This window comes from Hyperolius riggenbachi, chromosome 6 (assembly GCF_040937935.1).
Source record: "Hyperolius riggenbachi isolate aHypRig1 chromosome 6, aHypRig1.pri, whole genome shotgun sequence".
Lineage (NCBI taxonomy): Eukaryota > Metazoa > Chordata > Amphibia > Anura > Hyperoliidae > Hyperolius > Hyperolius riggenbachi.
Genome location: NC_090651.1, coordinates 378,101,119 through 378,119,418, shown reverse-complemented (window position 1 = coordinate 378,119,418; position 18,300 = coordinate 378,101,119). Strand labels below are relative to the sequence as shown.

At 47.1% G+C, this 18,300-nt stretch overlaps 1 protein-coding gene across 1 annotated transcript in view; it reads left to right on the top strand.

Moving 5' to 3' along the window:
- LOC137523081 (alpha-tectorin-like) overlaps nt 1-17,092 on the top strand; it is a 43,947-nt gene extending 26,855 nt beyond the window's left edge. Inside the window, exons 5-7 of the mRNA XM_068243283.1 lie at nt 3,022-3,162; nt 7,095-7,248; nt 16,599-17,092. Of these exons, the coding sequence (XP_068099384.1) occupies nt 3,022-3,162; nt 7,095-7,248; nt 16,599-16,771 (468 nt within the window). The 3' untranslated portion in view covers nt 16,772-17,092. The remainder of the gene's footprint in view (nt 1-3,021; nt 3,163-7,094; nt 7,249-16,598) is intronic.
- Nucleotides 17,093-18,300: the final 1,208 nt, after the last annotated feature.

The following is an 18,300-nucleotide window of genomic DNA, read 5'->3' as shown; positions in this document are numbered from 1 at the left end:
GACTCCATCTGCAGCAAGATGATGTTGTAGGTCTTTGGTGCTGGTCTGTGGGCTGACTCTGACAGTTCTCACCATTCGTCGCTTCTGTTTATCCGAGATTTGTCTTGGTCTGCCACTTCGAGCCTTAACTTGAACTGAGCCTATGGTCTTCCATTTCCTCAATATGTTCCTAACTGTGGAAACAGACAGCTGAAATCTCTGAGACAGCTTTCTGTATCCTTCCCCTAAACTATGATGGTGAACAATCTTTGTCTTCAGGTCATTTGAGAGTTGTTTTGAGACCCCCATGTTGCTACTCTTCAGAGAAGATTAAAAGAGGAGGGAAACTTACAATTGACCCCCTTAAATACTATTTCTCATAATTGGATTCCCCTGTGTATGTAGGTCCAGGGTCACTGAGCTTACCAATCCAATATGAGTTCCAAAAATTAGCTTTCTGTAAATCCAATAAACTTCGTTTCACATCTCAAATATCACTGTGTGTGTCTCCTATATGATATGTTTAACTGACATTTTTTATCGTAACAACCGACGATTTTTACAGGAAAATGATGACGATTAACAAGCTTGCCCAAACTTTTGCATCCCACTGTATATTAGAAAAGCAGCATACATTCAACATATTGCAATAAAAAGCCAGAACATAGACCTACGGTGGAGATGGACATGCTGTTGTAAAGTTTAGGCTGGCATAAAGATAAAGCAAAGAATGCAGAGCCACATAGTCATGTATCTAAAACTTGATATAGGAATGCCAGGATTCTCACCACTCAATCACAAATAGCAATAACGACATCAACAGGTCCAGTCGCCGCACATCCTGGTGAGACGTGACATCCATCTTAACCTTCTTGGCAGTATGGATGAGCTCAGCTCCTCCATGACAGCTAGATGGCGCCGCTCAGGCCCTGCTGGGCCGATTTAATTTTTTCTTTTTAAAACAGGCAGCTAGCACTTTGCTAGCTGCGTGTGGGGGACGATCGCCGCCGCTCGCCGCCGATGCGCCGCTACCCGTCACGTAAGGCCCCCCCCCCTCCCGAGACCCCTGCACAGCCTGGCCAATCTGTGCCAGGCAGCACTGCGGGGTGGATCGGGACTCCCGATGACTTCACAACGTCGATGACGTCATCACGATCGTTACCATGACGACGGGGGAAGCCCTCCAAGAAATCCCGTTCAGAACAGAATTTCCGGATGGGCTAATGCGCCGGAAGCGATCGGAAAAGGTGAGTAAGACGCCGCCGGGAGGGGGGGGGGGGGGGGAATCATGTAGCTAGCGCTAGGCTAGCTACATGGTTTTAAAAAAAAAATGTTTAAAAATATTGCTGCGCCGCCACCCTGGTGATCTTAATAGAACGCCAGGGTGGTTAAAGGCTTAGGAGCACACTAGGCAGAAATGCTAGCATTGTGGAAAATGCTAATGTTTTTGCCGTTAATGAGAGTCTACGGGCAGCATGTGAAAAAATGTATATACCGGTACAAGCTTTTCATATTGTGCATTTTTGAAAATGCACAACTTGCTGTACAATTTTTAAAAACACGTTAGTAGCAAAAAAGTTTCTGTACCGTGTTACCCAAATAAATTAAGCAGGTAGAAAAAAAAACAAAGTTAGTAAAAAAAAAAAAAAAAAAAAAAAAAAAAAAAACAAAGAAGGGGACTAGATCCCAAAAAGCTTGCATAATTTAACTTTATGAGCTAGCCATTAAGACTTTGAAATTAAGAAAAAACAAGACTTTGTTTTTTCTACCTACTTAAAGTGGATCCGAGATAAACTTTCACTCATTGCATAATTGTGTTCTTTTCCTACAGTTTATAGGGCATTCCTCAAGCCAAACACTTTTTTGTTTTTGTTTTAATGCTCTAATTTCCTATAAACTAAACAAGCCTCGCCCACAGCTTTTCAGAGTGCCTTGGCACTTTCAGACAGTAGCAAGGGCTCATGGGAGCTCAGTCTGGGCAGGAGGAAATGCAAAATGCAAACTTATACAAAAACACACCAAAAAATGCAGCAATTTTAAAACGCACAGTGCAGAAAATGCATGGTTTTCTGCACTGCCTACTGTGCTCCCAGCCAAAAACTGTAATTGATTTTTTCTTATATTTTTAGTATTTACTGTATATAGCGCTGACATCTTCCAGAGAGCCGTACAGAGTGTATAGTCTTGTCATTTAATTGTCCCTCAGAGGCGCTCACAATTTAATCCTTACCATAGTGATCTATGTATGTATGGTGTAGTGTATGTATTGTAGTCTATGGCCAATTTAGGCGGAAGCCAATTAACTTATCTGTATGTTTTTTGGATGTGGGAGAAAACCGGAGTGCCCGGAGGAAACCCACTCAGACACAGGGAGAACATACAAACTCGTTGCAGAAAGTGCCCTGGCTGGGATTCAAACCGGGAACCCAGCTTTACAAGCGAGAGCGCTAAGCACTACGTCACGATAACCACTACGTGGTGACGATTTACTGGACTTTGCAAACTTCTAAAAACATCTTGATCTGTGTGGTGACAATTATACTATGAATATTATTGGCCCATCAGTCCTTCCCTCTCGCTTTCGCCTTCTGGCGGAACAATCCTGAGAAATACAAAGTGGTCTAGCTTCGACATAGGGTGACATCAGTCGGCAATATTATTGTTTCTGAGGGCTACTTCACAGCTAGCAGCAACAACCTCTCTTTATGAAGATGGACTCATTTTGTGAGGAAATCATAGGGAGATGTACAATTCTTTGATACTTGGATCCATATAAGTCTCAGTCTGACGATATACCATCCATCTGTGCACACGATTGGTATCCCATTTTTTCCGAGTGTTGATATTATATTTTAGTGTGCACTATATGCTTATTTTGAGATGTTATAATAATTGTCTTTTTTTTAATAAACTTGATGACGTATCCCTTTAGTTACCTTATCACATTATCATCAATATCAACCCATATATGGCTAGTTTACCACTGATGTTTTTCTCTGACCTTTCAGGGAATATAATGCATCCCAATCTTTTATTTGATAGACCAACACCTTCCAATGTATCTTGGCCTCAGATGAGAAGCAGAGGTCCGTTGTCATATTCATCTATCATAAAATTCAGTGGACAACAGGCACAGCCAGTGGTGGAGATCCAAAGTCTGGTCTTGGAGGCTACGCTGCTCAGGTAAGCTACAGTATTAACATTGATAACTAAAAATTGTCAATTCTCCCACCTGGAAACCTTTGATGGGGCTCTCACAGCATTTACACCTCCTTCCCGCTTCTTCCATGATGACCACACCCTGGAGGTCCATCTCCCAGGGTCATATATATAGAGAATGGACACTATGATCTTCCACCCTTCCAGTACAGTGAAACCATCATGACTCCATCCACCCATAACAAGTGTGGCCACAATAATATCTGCTACAGATGTGGGTTCTGTATTTCGAGGGAGGATAAGTAGTTTATGCTGCCCTCCATCCTTGGGTCCCCTTTGGCCACAGGGTTTGCTCTCTCACAAGTTATACCACTAGAATAGTATTTAGAGCAGGTTTCATACTCCAGTCTTTGTTTTCTCTATACCCTCTTTCCCACAGGTATGTCCTAGCTTATAATCTTTTCCAACCTTCTAAGCATCTTCTCCCCAGCACAGCTGCATCCTCTCGATTCAGGTACTGGATGTAGAGCCTATGGCCGACTGAAAGGTCTATCCAGTTCGCCAAGAGTCCAAAAGCCTTCCGTCTTACATTCTCAGACACTAAGGCTAGGTTCACACTGCACCAGATGCACAATGGTGTGTTCACAGCATATCCTGAGTAGATGCCTTGGCGCAGTATCCAGTGAGATGTTCACATTACTCACCATTGTGCATCTGGTCCACTGCTACTGCCGCCATTACGTCATCACCACCACCATTCGGTTCCTCCACCGCTGCTGATACTGCCATGGGGCTTGGGGAACAAGCGCAGGTATATTTATCGCAGTCCCCGCAGAACAATAAGGCTCTCATTGGATTGCAAAAAATCAAGGGATCCTCCCTAGCAACAGAGAGGACTCTCATTGGTCCATCATGAACCAATGAGAATCCTTCCTGGTGCTAGGGAGGATCTCTTGGTCTTTAGTCCAATGGGATACCTGTTCTGCTGGCACTCCGATAGATATACCTGTGCTTGTTCCCCAAGCCCAGCTATGGTGCCAGCAGCGGTGGAGGACCCAAAGACACAGAAGATAGGTGAGAAGATCTGGAACGGAGTGAGAAAACAGTCTAGCGAGAACAGACACTGTGCATTCTCATAGACTTGCACTGATTCCGTAGGCATCTGCGCCGTCTCCAGTAAAATCATGCCTGTCAGGAAACACCCTTCAATTCTGTTAGAGGTGGAAAGTGTGAATGGATCCTAAGCGTAACACAGGATTTGTTTACACATCCGCTTCCGCCTTGTTAAATTGTAGCATTTTCAGGTCTAGTGTGAACCAAACGTTATTCTTCTAACCTCCTCCCGCCTATAAAGTGACACTGAAGCAAAAAACAAAACAGAACCGCATGATATAATAAATTGTATGGGTAATACAGATAATTAATAGAACATTAGAGACAAAGAAAAGAGTTTCATATTTTTTTTTCAGTTATATAGCTTTATTTATAACATCGCATCATTCTCTTATATTTGCAATTTGCAAACCACGCTCTATTTTAAACTATGAAACAGAGCAGAGCTAATGACTCTTTGAACTCCCCTGCAGTAAAACCTTATCTAAATCTGTCTCTGACTGTTTCTTTGATGTAAGAGTGCTTCAGAAAATAGCTGCTGTCTCTGTCCGAAGTTTGGTCTGAGAGCTCAGTGAAGCTCTTTTACATAGATAACAAGTGATGTTTCTTAACTCTTCCTGCACTGGAAACAATAGGAGACTCATATCTGTGCTACTAATGTTCTGTTTCTTAGCTGTACTACACATACAAAGCATTATTTCAAAGTTTTATATCCAAACAAGAGAAAGAATCCAGGAGCAACTCGCTACATAATATGCATAAAAGTTTATAACATGAAAGTGTATACTTATCCACACAAGCAGTGTATCAGGAGGTGCAGAGGAAGGTCGACGATCGTTTCGCCCTGTGATGTGGGCTTTATCAAGACCGTTTAAACCACGTCTTTACGCTGCTAAGTGTTTTAGCAAAGATTGGATTCAAGATTTATAAACTTTAACGCATATTATGTAGCGAGTTTCTCCTGGATTCTTTCTCTTGTTAGGATATAAGATTGCACTGCTTTTCATCATATGCACCGCGATTGTACATGAGTATAAAGGTGGCCATACACTGGTCGATGTGCCATTAGATCGACCAGCTGACAGATCCCTATCTGATTGAATCTGATCAGATAGGGATCGTATGGCTGCCTTTACTGCAAACAGATTGTGAATCGATTTCAGCCTGAAACCGATCACAATCTGTTCAGCTGCTCCTGCCGCCTGTCCCCCCCCCCCCCCCCCGTATACATTACCTGAGGCTGGCTCCCGGGCGTCTTCTCCGCACTGCACCGCACCGCTGTTCTTGCTCCATCCCGGCGCTTCCTGTGTTACTCCGTGACCAGGAAGTTCAAATAGAGCGCCCTCTATTTCAACTTCCTGGTCACCGGAGTGACACAGGAAGTATAAGCGTACACTGGGACATGCGGAAATGCGGTGCAGCGAGGAGAAGAGGACCCCGGAGCCAGCTTCAGGTAATGTATACATGCTCGGATCGGGCCCGAATCGTACGCCGCAAGCGACGCGCTCCTACCGCCGGGCGATCGAGGGTAATTTCCCGCACGGCGCGATCGACGGACTGATCCGATTTCGGGAGGGAATCGGATCGGCGGGTGCGTTTAGCGCAAGCGATTGGCAGCAGATTCGATCCCAGGATCGGATCTGCTGTCGAAACGGCCATGAATCGAGCCAGTGTATGGCCTGCTTAAGGCATCAAGACATTGGTGTGCTCTCGCTTTCTTTTTCTCATTGATTGATTATTTCAAAGTTTATTTTCACTTCAGATTCCCTTTAAAGAGAACCAGAGACGAAGCACCCTCATGTATTTTACTACATTTATCAGTGGGAACATGACAGTAAACACCTACCCTGCTTTTAGATTCATTCTTATCTGCTTAATTAGTCTATTATCAGCTGTGATAAGAATCCCCGACTGAGCCTTCAGTCTAGGTTTGACCTGGAATCATTATAGCTGAGTCACTCTTCTGTGGAGTCTTTTCAAGCCAAAGCCTGCCTCCTCCTGGTTAAGCTTTGCTACTTTGCATACTGAGAGCTCTGATGACTTGGGCGGGGCTGCTGCTGCTAAGAGAGAATGTCTGAAACAGACAAGTGTGGCTGTGCAATATGATCTGTGCGCTCTGTGTGCACTCTGCATAGACAATGATGATGACTGCAGTTTCATTTCTATGAGAGCACTTCCTACAGGCAGCTGCACATCATACCAAAATGAAAGCACACAGATGAAATGCTGCAGCAGCCTTTCTCATGTAGCCTAGATAGCAGCCTAGTCTCATATAGCCTAGACAGCACATCCAGAACAACTCATAACCCGGAAGCAGAAGGGATTTGAGCTGGCGGCCATATTGGATTTTTCCTGGAGCAATAATGGATAAAAAACACAAAAAAGACACACCAGAGTGGCGAAATTATCAGGTAGAACATTTATTCTTTACAAGATATCGACTGATATGTTTATTTTGTGTGAAACGTTAATCTCTGGTTCCCTTTCAAGGGAATCGCACTGACAGTATTTTTTTCATGGATTTTATCGAGCAGTTCAATAAATTCATTTTTCTATTTTTGACTAACTTTTCTTTGGTTCGTATGTGTCCTCCCCAGCCCCACCCATCAGTCTGTCGATGCGATCGGCTATATATAACTCCTCATACAATGTAGCAGACTGAATACACAGATGTCTAGCTTACAGTTTGCGAAGATCCTGCACAGAAATGACTGATCAGGAGATAGCGGGGATTATCACGTTCATTAATAATATTTAGTCATTTCATTCTCCAGTTTAAATTAGTATGATCCAATGTTTGGGTCACACCACAATTTGGCATTGATGCAATGTTTTCCTCGCAGGCCGGTTTTAATACAGAAAACACATACTTCAATATGCCCTTTTCCCGGACAGACCACATTCTGAACATTATATCCACCAGCAACATAAACAAACCGGGAGTCTGGATGTTCCGTGTTGACGCCTTTGAAGCCCCTGGAGGCTGCCAGCATAAAGGTATGACGTGTTGTTGGGCTCTTTCAGGAGTAACTTCAACTTTCCTAAGCCTGTAAAAGCTTTAAATTTCCTAATCCACCCAGAATGGTCAGATTTGCAGCTGTCTGCTAATGTCTTTACCCCCTCCTCTCTTCTGATATGTGCAGTCCTCCTCTTTTCTCAGATTTAATCCTAACAGAACTGAACACACAGAGAAGCTGTCTGCTCTCTTCCCACAGAAAGCAAACAGCATGACTCACCAGAATGGGAGGGGAGAGGAGGGAACTACCAGAGAGGCTGGACAGATCTGCAAATCTTGGATCCACACTACATGAAATGTTTTTAATTGCATACATTGTTAAAAAGTGTGTAAAGGTGTGCACATACCTAACACGTTATGTGGCCCGTCGGGGTTCGGGACCCAATCTCCTTGGATGACATAGCTGGGCCGGCCTGTACAGACATGTCTCAGTTGTGTAGCTAAAAACTCGTTCTTTTGCTATACAGGGGCGAAGGAGGAGGACGGAGTGGTGCATGTCTGACGTCATATGGTGGGCGGTGGAGTAGTGTGTAGTGTTGGGCGAACATCTAGATGTTCGGGTTCGGGCCGAACAGGCCGAACATGGCCGCGATGTTCGGGTGTTCGACCCGAACTCCGAACATAATGGAAGTCAATGGGGACCCGAACTTTTGTGCTTTGTAAAGCCTCCTTACATGCTACATACCCCAAATTTACAGGGTATGTGCACCTTGGGAGTGGGTACAAGAGGAAAAAAAATTTAGCAAAAAGAGCTTATAGTTTTTGAGAAAATTGATTGTAAAGTTTCAAAGGAAAAATTGTCTTTTAAATGCTGAAAATGTCATGTTTCTTTGCACAGGTAACATGGTTTTTACCGCCAGGCAGTCATAAATGTAATAAAGATAAGAGGTTCAATAAACAGGGACCGGTAACGCTAACCCAGCAGCAGCAGCAGCACACGTGATGGAACAGGAGGAGGCGCAGGAGGAGAAGGCCACGCTTTTTGAGACACAACAACCCAGGCCTTGCATGAGGACAAGAAGCGTGCGGATAGCATGCTTTTTACCGCCATGCAGTCATAAATGTAATAAAGATAAGAGGTTCAATAAACAGGGACCGGTAACGCTAACCCAGCAGCAGCACAGAGCACACGTGATGGAACAGGAGGAGGCGCAGGAGGAGAAGGCCACGCTTTTTGAGACACAACAACCCAGGCCTTGCATGAGGACAAGAAGCGTGCGGATATAGCAGCAATGCTTTTTGCCGCCATGCAGTCATAAATGTAATAAAGAGAAGAGGTTCCATAAACAGGGACCGGTAACGCTAACCCAGCAGCAGCACAGAGCACACGTGATGGAACAGGAGGAGGCGCAGGAGGAGAAGGCCACGCTTTGAGACACAACAACCCAGGCCTTGCATGAGGACAAAAAGCGTGCGGATATAGCAATGCTTTTTGCCGCCATGCAGTCATAAATGTAATACAGATGAGAGGTTCAATAAACAGAGACTGGAAACGCTAACCCAGCAGCAGCACACATGATGGAACAGGAGGAGGCGCAGGAGGAGAAGGCCACGCTTTTTGAGACGCAACCCAGGCCTTGCATGAGGACAAAAAGCGTGCGGATATAGCAATGCTTTTTGCCGCCATGCAGTCATAAATGTAATACAGATGAGAGGTTCAATAAACAGGGACTGGAAATGCTAACCCAGCAGCAGCAGACGTGATGGAACAGGAGCAGGCGCAGGAGGAGAAGGCCAAGCTTTTTGAGACACAACAACACAGGCCTTGCATGAGGACAAAAAGCGTGCGGATATAGCAATGCTTTTTGCCGCCATGCAGTCATAAGTGTAATACAGATGAGAGGTTCAATAAACAGGGACCGGAAACGCTAAACCATCCCAGATGTTCATTGGTCATGTTACTTGGTTGGGGTCCTGGAGTGTTGCGTAGTCGTTTCCAATCCAGGATTGATTCATTTTAATTTGAGTCAGACGGTCTGCATTTTCTGTGGAGAGGCGGATACGCCGATCTGTGACGATGCCTCCGGCAGCACTGAAACAGCGTTCCGACATAACGCTCGCTGCCGGGCAAGCCAGCACCTCTATTGCGTACATTGCCAGTTCGTGCCAGGTGTCTAGCTTCGATACCCAATAGTTGAAGGGTGCAGATGGATTGTTAGACACAGCTACGTCATCTGACATGTAGTCCTTGACCATCTTCTCCAGGCGATCGGTGTTGGAGGTGGATCTGCACGCTTGCTGTTCTGTGGGCTGCTGCTGCATGGGTGTCAGAAAATTTTCCCACTCCAAGGACACTGCCGATACCATTCCCTTTTGGGTACTAGCTGCGGCTTGCGTTGTTTGCTGCCCTCCTGGTCGTCCTGGGTTTGCGGAAGTCAGTCTGTCTGCGTACAACTGGCTAGAGGAGGGGGAGGATGTCAATCTCCTCTCTAAAGTCTCCACAAGGGCCTGCTGGTATTCTTCCATTTTGACCTGTCTGACTCTTTCTTCAAGCAGTTTTGGAACATTGTGTTTGTACCGTGGATCCAGAAGGGTATAAACCCAGTAATTGGTGTTGTCCAGAATGCGCACAATGCGTGGGTCACGTTCAATGCAGTCTAGCATGAATTGAGCCATGTGTGCCAGAGTCCCACCAGAATCCTCATCATCCTCTTGTGAGCGTTGTGATAGTTGTTGTGATGCATCATAGTCGTCACCTTCCTCCTGGTCTGCTTCTGCTGACCATTCGCGTTGAATTGTGGAAGTCCAACGTGCACCGCTCTGGCCCTCGTCAGTGGTGGCATGAAACTCCTGCTCCAACTCCAGCTGTTCCTCCTCCTCTTCTTCGTCATAGCTGCAGGGGCCAGCGTTCCCTGAGGCGGATGGCCTGATGTTGGTACCATCACGCTGATCGTTTTCTCCTTCAGATTCCCCCAGTTGCATCATGACAGCTGTTTCCTTGATTTTTAACATCGACCTCTTCAGTAAACACAGCAGTGGTATGGTAATGCTGACTGAAGAGTTGTCACTGCTCACAAGCAACGTGGATTGCTCAAAATTTTGGAGGACTTGGCAGAGGTCCAACATGTTGGCCCAATCGGATCCACAGAAGCTTGGCAGCTGGCCGGATGCACCTCGGTACTGCGCCGTCATGTACTGGACCACTGCACTCTTCTGCTCGCAAAAGCGGGCTAGCATGTGCAGCGTAGAATTCCAGCGCGTAGGGACATCACACAGCAAGCGATGGTGGGGGAGATTGAAGCGCTCCTGCATCTTGGCGAGTGCCCCCGAAGCAGTACTGGAAGTTCTACAATGTTTGGCCACTCGACGCACCTTCAACAGAAGATCGGCCACGCCTGGGTATGTCCTCAGGAACCGCTGAACTACTAGGTTCATCACGTGCGCCAGGCAAGGGATGTGTGTCAGCTTAGCCAACCTTAAAGCGCGAATGAGATTACTCCCATTATCACACACAACCATGCCCGGTTTCAGGTCCAGCGGTGCCAGCCACAAATCCGTCTGTTCCTTTATTCCCTTCCAAATTTCCTCCCCTGTGTGCTGCTTATCCCCAAGGCAGATTAGCTTCAGCAACGCTTGCTGACGCATGCCAACAGCTGTGCTGCACTGCTTCCACGATCCTACTGCTGCTGGGTTAGCGTTTCCGGATGAGGTACAGCTTTGAGATGCGTTGGAGGAGAAGGAGTCAGAGAGGTAGGTGCTGCTGTTATCCAGTGTGAGGGACGGCGGTGCAGCTGTTTGTGGCGTGGGCAACACCCGTGCCGTAGCAGGTGAGGAATCGCTGCCAGGCTCCACAAGGTTCATCCAGTGCGCGGTAAGGGAGATGTATCGACCCTGGCCGAACGCACTCGTCCAGGTGTCAGTGGTGAGGTGAACCTTGCAGGCAACGGCATTCTTCAAACTTCGGGTTATTTTGCTGACCACGTGCTCATGCAACTCAGGCACTGCAGAGCGTGCAAAGTGGTAGCGGCTGGGAACCACGTAACGTGGGATGGCCACTGACATCATGCCCTTGAAGCTGTTTGTCTCCACCAATCGATATGGCAGCATTTCGCAGGCCAGAAGCTTGGCTATGCTGGCTGTTACTGCCACGGCCCGGGGGTCATTTGCTGGCAATTTCCTCTTGCGCTCAAACATCTCCGACACAGACAACTGAACCGTAGCGCTGCACACGGAAGGGCTGTTGGTTGTTGTGTTTGAAGAACACTGGGAGACCTCAAGAGCACTACTCCGGAAAGTGACAGTGTCAGCGTCGTCTGATGTTTGTGAATGTTGTGAACCACGCAATGGCTGGGCTACTGCTGCTGCTGAGGCGGGTCTGGTGAACCCAAGGGAGGCAGTGTTGTTTCTGGTACCCTGTCCTGACGCGTTTGCCCAAAGAGTGGGATGTTTGGATAGCATGTGACGGCTCATGCTGGTGGTGGAGAGGTTGTTAATACTTTTCCCCCTGCTCAGGCGGGTCTTGCACACCTTGCAAATCGCCATGGTAACATCCTCAGTGCAGTCTTCAAAGAAAGCCCAGACTTTGGAGCACCTGCCTCCTTGCTGGCGATTTCTGTTTGCTCCTCTTTTGCCTCTCACTTGAACTTCCACGCTTGTGGTGCCTGAAATTGCGCGCCGCCTACCTTGTGGCACAAGGCGAGCTCGTGCAGCAGTGGGTTCTTCAACAGACTCATCTGTGCTGCTGCTACGACGGCGATGTTCTCGTTCACAAACAAAATCTGGGTCTCTGTCCACATTGTCCATACCCTCCTCTTCCATCTCCTCAAACTCGTCATATGTCATTGTGGGCCGCCGCCGTGGAGTAGAGCTCCCCACAACAACCTCTGCGCAGCACACTCCAACGTCGTCTTCCAGATCTTGTCGGCCGACCTCCTGCAATTGCAACCCCTCCTGCCCAAATTGCTCTGGGATTTGGGTTTCCGAGTCCTCTTCGGACTCGCCTTGTATTTCAGTGCGCGGTGCATTTCCCACAGTTAACGGTTGTGAATCCAGGCACAACATTTCTGGCTGTTCCTCCATTGACCTTTGAAAGGTGGAAGTTTGTTGGGCTGGGAATAGCTCCTGCGAATACCCCATTGTGTCCTGAGGTAATTCATCGGACTGGTTATCTGGCAGTTGTGTGCGTGGTGTCGCTGCCGGTTGTGTCAGCTTTGTGCCCACTGGCTCCTTGTAACTGGCTGAGGACTCGGACCTCGTGCGTGATGTGCTGGTGCTGCTTAACCCACTGCTGGACGCTTGAGAGGTCATCCAAGTAATTATCTGGTCCTGTTCTTTTGGATTTGTGAGGGTTGTTGTCCTGGACAACATGGGCGGTATTGAGTGGGTTTTCTTGGGTGCTCCCCTGTGGCCTGTACGTGAACCGTCAGGGGAAACACCTCTTCCCTTGCCCCTCCCTCTTTCACCGGATTTCTTCCTCATTTCACTTATCCTTACAGTACACGCTGACTGGCAGCAGTACAGTGGCAGTACAGAAATGCTATACAGTACCACTATTCCCAGCAGCGACACAGAGCACAATGCTATACAGTGACGGGTGAGCGGTGTACCACTATTCCCAGCAGTGACACAGAGCACAATGCTATACAGTGACGGGTGAGCGGTGTACCACTATTCCCAGCAGCGACACAGAGCACAATGCTATACAGTGGCGAACGAGCGGTGTACCACTATTCCCAGCAGACACAGAACAGTACACAGAATGCTATATAGTGTGGCTGAACAAGCGGTGTACCACTATTCCCAGCAGACACAGAACAGTACACAGAATGCTATATAGTGTGGCTGAACGAGCGGTGTACTACTGTTCCCAGCAGACACAGAACAGTACACAGAATGCTATATAGTGTGGCTGAACGAGCGGTGTACTACTGTTCCCAGCAGACACAGAACAGTACACAGAATGCTATATAGTGTGGCTGAACGAGCGGTGTACCACTGTTCCCAGCAGACACAGAACAGTACACAGAATGCTATATAGTGTGGCTGAACGAGCGGTGTACCACTATTCCCAGCAGACACAGAACAGTACACAGAATGCTATATAGTGTGGCTGAACGAGCGGTGTACCACTATTCCCAGCAGACACAGAACAGTACACAGAATGCTATATAGTGTGGCTGAACGAGCGGTGTACTACTGTTCCCAGCAGACACAGAACAGTACACAGAATGCTATATAGTGTGGCTGAACGAGCGGTGTACCACTATTCCCAGCAGACACAGAACAGTACACAGAATGCTATATAGTGTGGCTGAACGAGCGGTGTACCACTATTCCCAGCAGACACAGAACAGTACACAGAATGCTATATAGTGTGGCTGAACGAGCGGTGTACTACTGTTCCCAGCAGACACAGAACAGTACACAGAATGCTATATAGTGTGGCTGAACGAGCGGTGTACCACTGTTCCCAGCAGACACAGAACAGTACACAGAATGCTATATAGTGTGGCTGAACGAGCGGTGTACCACTATTCCCAGCAGACACAGAACAGTACACAGAATGCTATATAGTGTGGCTGAACGAGCGGTGTACCACTATTCCCAGCAGACACAGAACAGTACACAGAATGCTATATAGTGTGGCTGAACGAGCGGTGTACTACTGTTCCCAGCAGACACAGAACAGTACACAGAATGCTATATAGTGTGGCTGAACGAGCGGTGTACCACTGTTCCCAGCAGACACAGAACAGTACACAGAATGCTATATAGTGTGGCTGAACGAGCGGTGTACCACTATTCCCAGCAGACACAGAACAGTACACAGAATGCTATATAGTGTGGCTGAACGAGCGGTGTACCACTATTCCCAGCAGACACAGAACAGTACACAGAATGCTATATAGTGTGGCTGAACGAGCGGTGTACTACTGTTCCCAGCAGACACAGAACAGTACACAGAATGCTATATAGTGTGGCTGAACGAGCGGTGTACCACTGTTCCCAGCAGACACAGAACAGTACACAGAATGCTATATAGTGTGGCTGAACGAGCGGTGTACCACTATTCCCAGCAGACACAGAACAGTACACAGAATGCTATATAGTGTGGCTGAACGAGCGGTGTACCACTATTCCCAGCAGGCACAGAACAGTACACAGAATGCTATATAGTGTGGCTGAACGAGCGGTGTACTACTGTTCCCAGCAGACACAGAACAGTACACAGAATGCTATATAGTGTGGCTGAACGAGCGGTGTACTACTGTTCCCAGCAGACACAGAACAGTACACAGAATGCTATATAGTGTGGCTGAACGAGCGGTGTACCACTATTCCCAGCAGACACAGAACAGTACACAGAATGCTATATAGTGTGGCTGAACGAGCGGTGTACCACTATTCCCAGCAGACACAGAACAGTACACAGAATGCTATATAGTGTGGCTGAACGAGCGGTGTACCACTGTTCCCAGCAGACACAGAACAGTACACAGAATGCTATATAGTGTGGCTGAACGAGCGGTGTACTACTGTTCCCAGCAGACACAGAACAGTACACAGAATGCTATATAGTGTGGCTGAACGAGCGGTGTACTACTGTTCCCAGCAGACACAGAACAGTACACAGAATGCTATATAGTGTGGCTGAACGAGCGGTGTACTACTGTTCCCAGCAGACACAGAACAGTACACAGAATGCTATATAGTGTGGCTTAACGAGCGGTGTACTACTGTTCCCAGCAGACACAGAACAGTACACAGAATGCTATATAGTGTGGCTGAACGAGCGGTGTACTACTGTTCCCAGCAGACACAGAACAGTACACAGAATGCTATATAGTGTGGCTGAACGAGCGGTGTACTACTGTTCCCAGCAGACACAGAACAGTACACAGAATGCTATATAGTGTGGCTGAACGAGCGGTGTACCACTGTTCCCAGCAGACACAGAACAGTACACAGAATGCTATATAGTGTGGCTGAACGAGCGGTGTACCACTGTTCCCAGCAGACACAGAACAGTACACAGAATGCTATATAGTGTGGCTGAACGAGCGGTGTACTACTGTTCCCAGCAGACACAGAACAGTACACAGAATGCTATATAGTGTGGCTGAACGAGCGGTGTACCACTGTTCCCAGCAGACACAGAACAGTACACAGAATGCTATATAGTGTGGCTGAACGAGCGGTGTACCACTGTTCCCAGCAGACACAGAACAGTACACAGAATGCTATATAGTGTGGCTGAACAAGCGGTGTACTACTGTTCCCAGCAGACACAGAACAGTACACAGAATGCTATATAGTGTGGCTGAACGAGCGGTGTACTACTGTTCCCAGCAGACACAGAACAGTACACAGAATGCTATATAGTGTGGCTGAACGAGCGGTGTACCACTGTTCCCAGCAGACACAGAACAGTACACAGAATGCTATATAGTGTGGCTGAACGAGCGGTGTACTACTGTTCCCAGCAGTGACACACAATGACTGGGGGGGACCCTGGCTAGCGTGGCTGGAGCGCGAACTACCCTGCCTGCCTACCCAAAGCTAAACCCACAGACAAATGGCGGAGATATGACGTGGTTCGGGTATTTATTTACCCGAACCACTTGACAGTTCGGCCAATCAGAGCGCGTTCGGGTCCGAACCACGTGACCCGTTCGGCCAATCACAGCGCTAGCCGAACGTTCGGGGAACGTTCGGCCATGCGCTCTTAGTTCGGCCATATGGCCGAACGGTTTGGCCGAGCACCGTCAGGTGTTCGGCCGAACTCGAACATCACCCGAACAGGGTGATGTTCTGCAGAACCCGAACAGTGGCGAACACTGTTCGCCCAACACTAGTAGTGTGTTCAAAAAATGTGGCCGTTACTTGGTCAAGTTACCAGCCTCTCTACCTCATTCCTGTAGGTGGACCCATCCCCCTGTAGATGACCTCCACCACTGTAGTATTATCTGCAATGTTAATGGTGATAATAGGGTGAGCAGGAACACAATCATGAGTGTAGAGCAGCGTTTCCCAACCCTGTCCTCAAGGCCCGCCATGCTTTGTGGAAATCCACATAGGTAGTTAATCAGCTTTGCTGAGACACTAATTACCCCACCTGTGAATGTTTGTGGTTTCCTGCAAAACGTACTGTTTTTGGGCCTTGAGGACACGGTTGGGGAACACTGGTGTAGAGGGTATAGGGCAGGGGACTCAGCACAAAGCCCTGAGGAGAGCCAGTGCTGAGACTTATAGATGTAGAACAATTAGTGCATACTCTAACCCTCAGAGTACGATCACTCAGAAAATCCTGAAACCAAAGGCAATCTATCCTGAGCACACTTGTGTAACAAGTCCACCTCTTACTGACTTATGATGGCTCTTCCATTTGCAGACAGTTTCATGAACTTTGGAGATACCATGTGGGAAGACAAGGATTGCAACCAGAAGTGTGTTTGCAAACCCGACGGGAAGGTCCAATGCGTGAACCAACAATGCGCTGAAGGGTTCGTCTGTGTCCCTCTGGGTCGCAACTTCAGATGCCAGGAAAATGAAGAGGACTGTTAGGTCTCTGGGGGAGGGTCTCGAGGTAGGGAGATCCCTCTAACAGCCAAAGACCACGCCCTGCTTTCCCTTACATTTTCAACCAATCAGCTATCTTACACATATATTACATTCGGAAGAGAAACTGTCTCCGACTCACTTTTCTTTCATCATCGCTTGCAAATGTTTATGAAGTTTCAACAAAGCATGACTTAAATCTTCAAGTGGCTTTTCAATTGACATTACTTTAAATTACACCAAGCTGAAACAACAGCATGTGCCAAATCAACTATTCTGTTTAAGAAACACGTACAGTGTGTTGTCATTTCCTCTCGTGCACTTACTATGGTCAACTCTTTTTTATAAAGAGTCATTAAAATCTAAGGTTTGATTCAGTAATACTGAAGGCCGGAGTACTCCTGTGCATTAAAGTGGTCTAACACCCAGCATTTCAACTTTGCTTTAAAAGATTGCTCACAGCCTAGAAACTATAATGCCAGATTTTTTTTTTAGCAGAAATTCACTGAATGGATTAAACATGACATTTTAGTGTTGCTTTTAGCTAGAAATCCGCTTCCGTGCTAAGGTTTAGATACAAATGTATCTATTTACAATGTAAATAAACAAACACCTCTCTGAGAGAGCACAGAGGGCTTCCCAGACAGGCTTTTCAGAGGTCTATTTGCATTCCAAACAAAGATACATTTGTTTCTAAACCTCAGCATGGATGCGGATTTCTAGCTAGATGCAAAACTAAAATGTCATGTTTAACCCATTCAGTGAATTTCTGCTTAAAAAAAATCTGGCATAATAGTTTCTAAGCTGTAAGCAATCTTTTTAAAGCAAAGTTGTAATGCTGGGTGTTAGACCGCTTTAATTAGTGTATAGTATTGCACACTACTTTATGCTCGATTGGTGTGGATTGTCCTACGTGTGAGTGGCTATGGTAAAATATCTGCACCCCTCATTTATCTGATGTATCTGAGCGGTCTGAGCCCATCAGAGACTCAATTACCATATATACTCAAGTATAAGCCGAGTTCTTAAGACCAGAATAGTGGACCAAAAAGTGGCGGGCTTGGCTTATACTCGAATCAGTTGTTGTTGATGACCCCCCATGGAGATTGGTGGGCATTAGATATCTGTGTGCCACTGAGCTGCCCACCACCAGAGCAGTGCAGAATGTGTGCCTTCCGAGTGTCACCCCCCCGGCATAAGCAGAGCGTTGTGTACTTGCTTAGCGGTCCATGATGCAATGATTCCTTTGTAGATTTTATGCTTACTGATTCATGCCGCTCTTTCATCGCATTGACCTCCGCAGTGTCAGTGCACATGGTGACAGGTGCCACTAGATGGCTACGACGCCACCTAGTGGCGCCTGTCACCATGTGCGCTAGCACTGCAGAGATCAAAGCGATGAAAGAGCGGCGCGGACCCATAAGCATAAAAGCTAAAAAGGAATCATTGCAGCATCGCAGCATGGACCGGTAAGCAAGTACACAACTCTCTGCTTATGACGGGGGGGGGGGGGGGGGGGGCACATGGCCATCTAG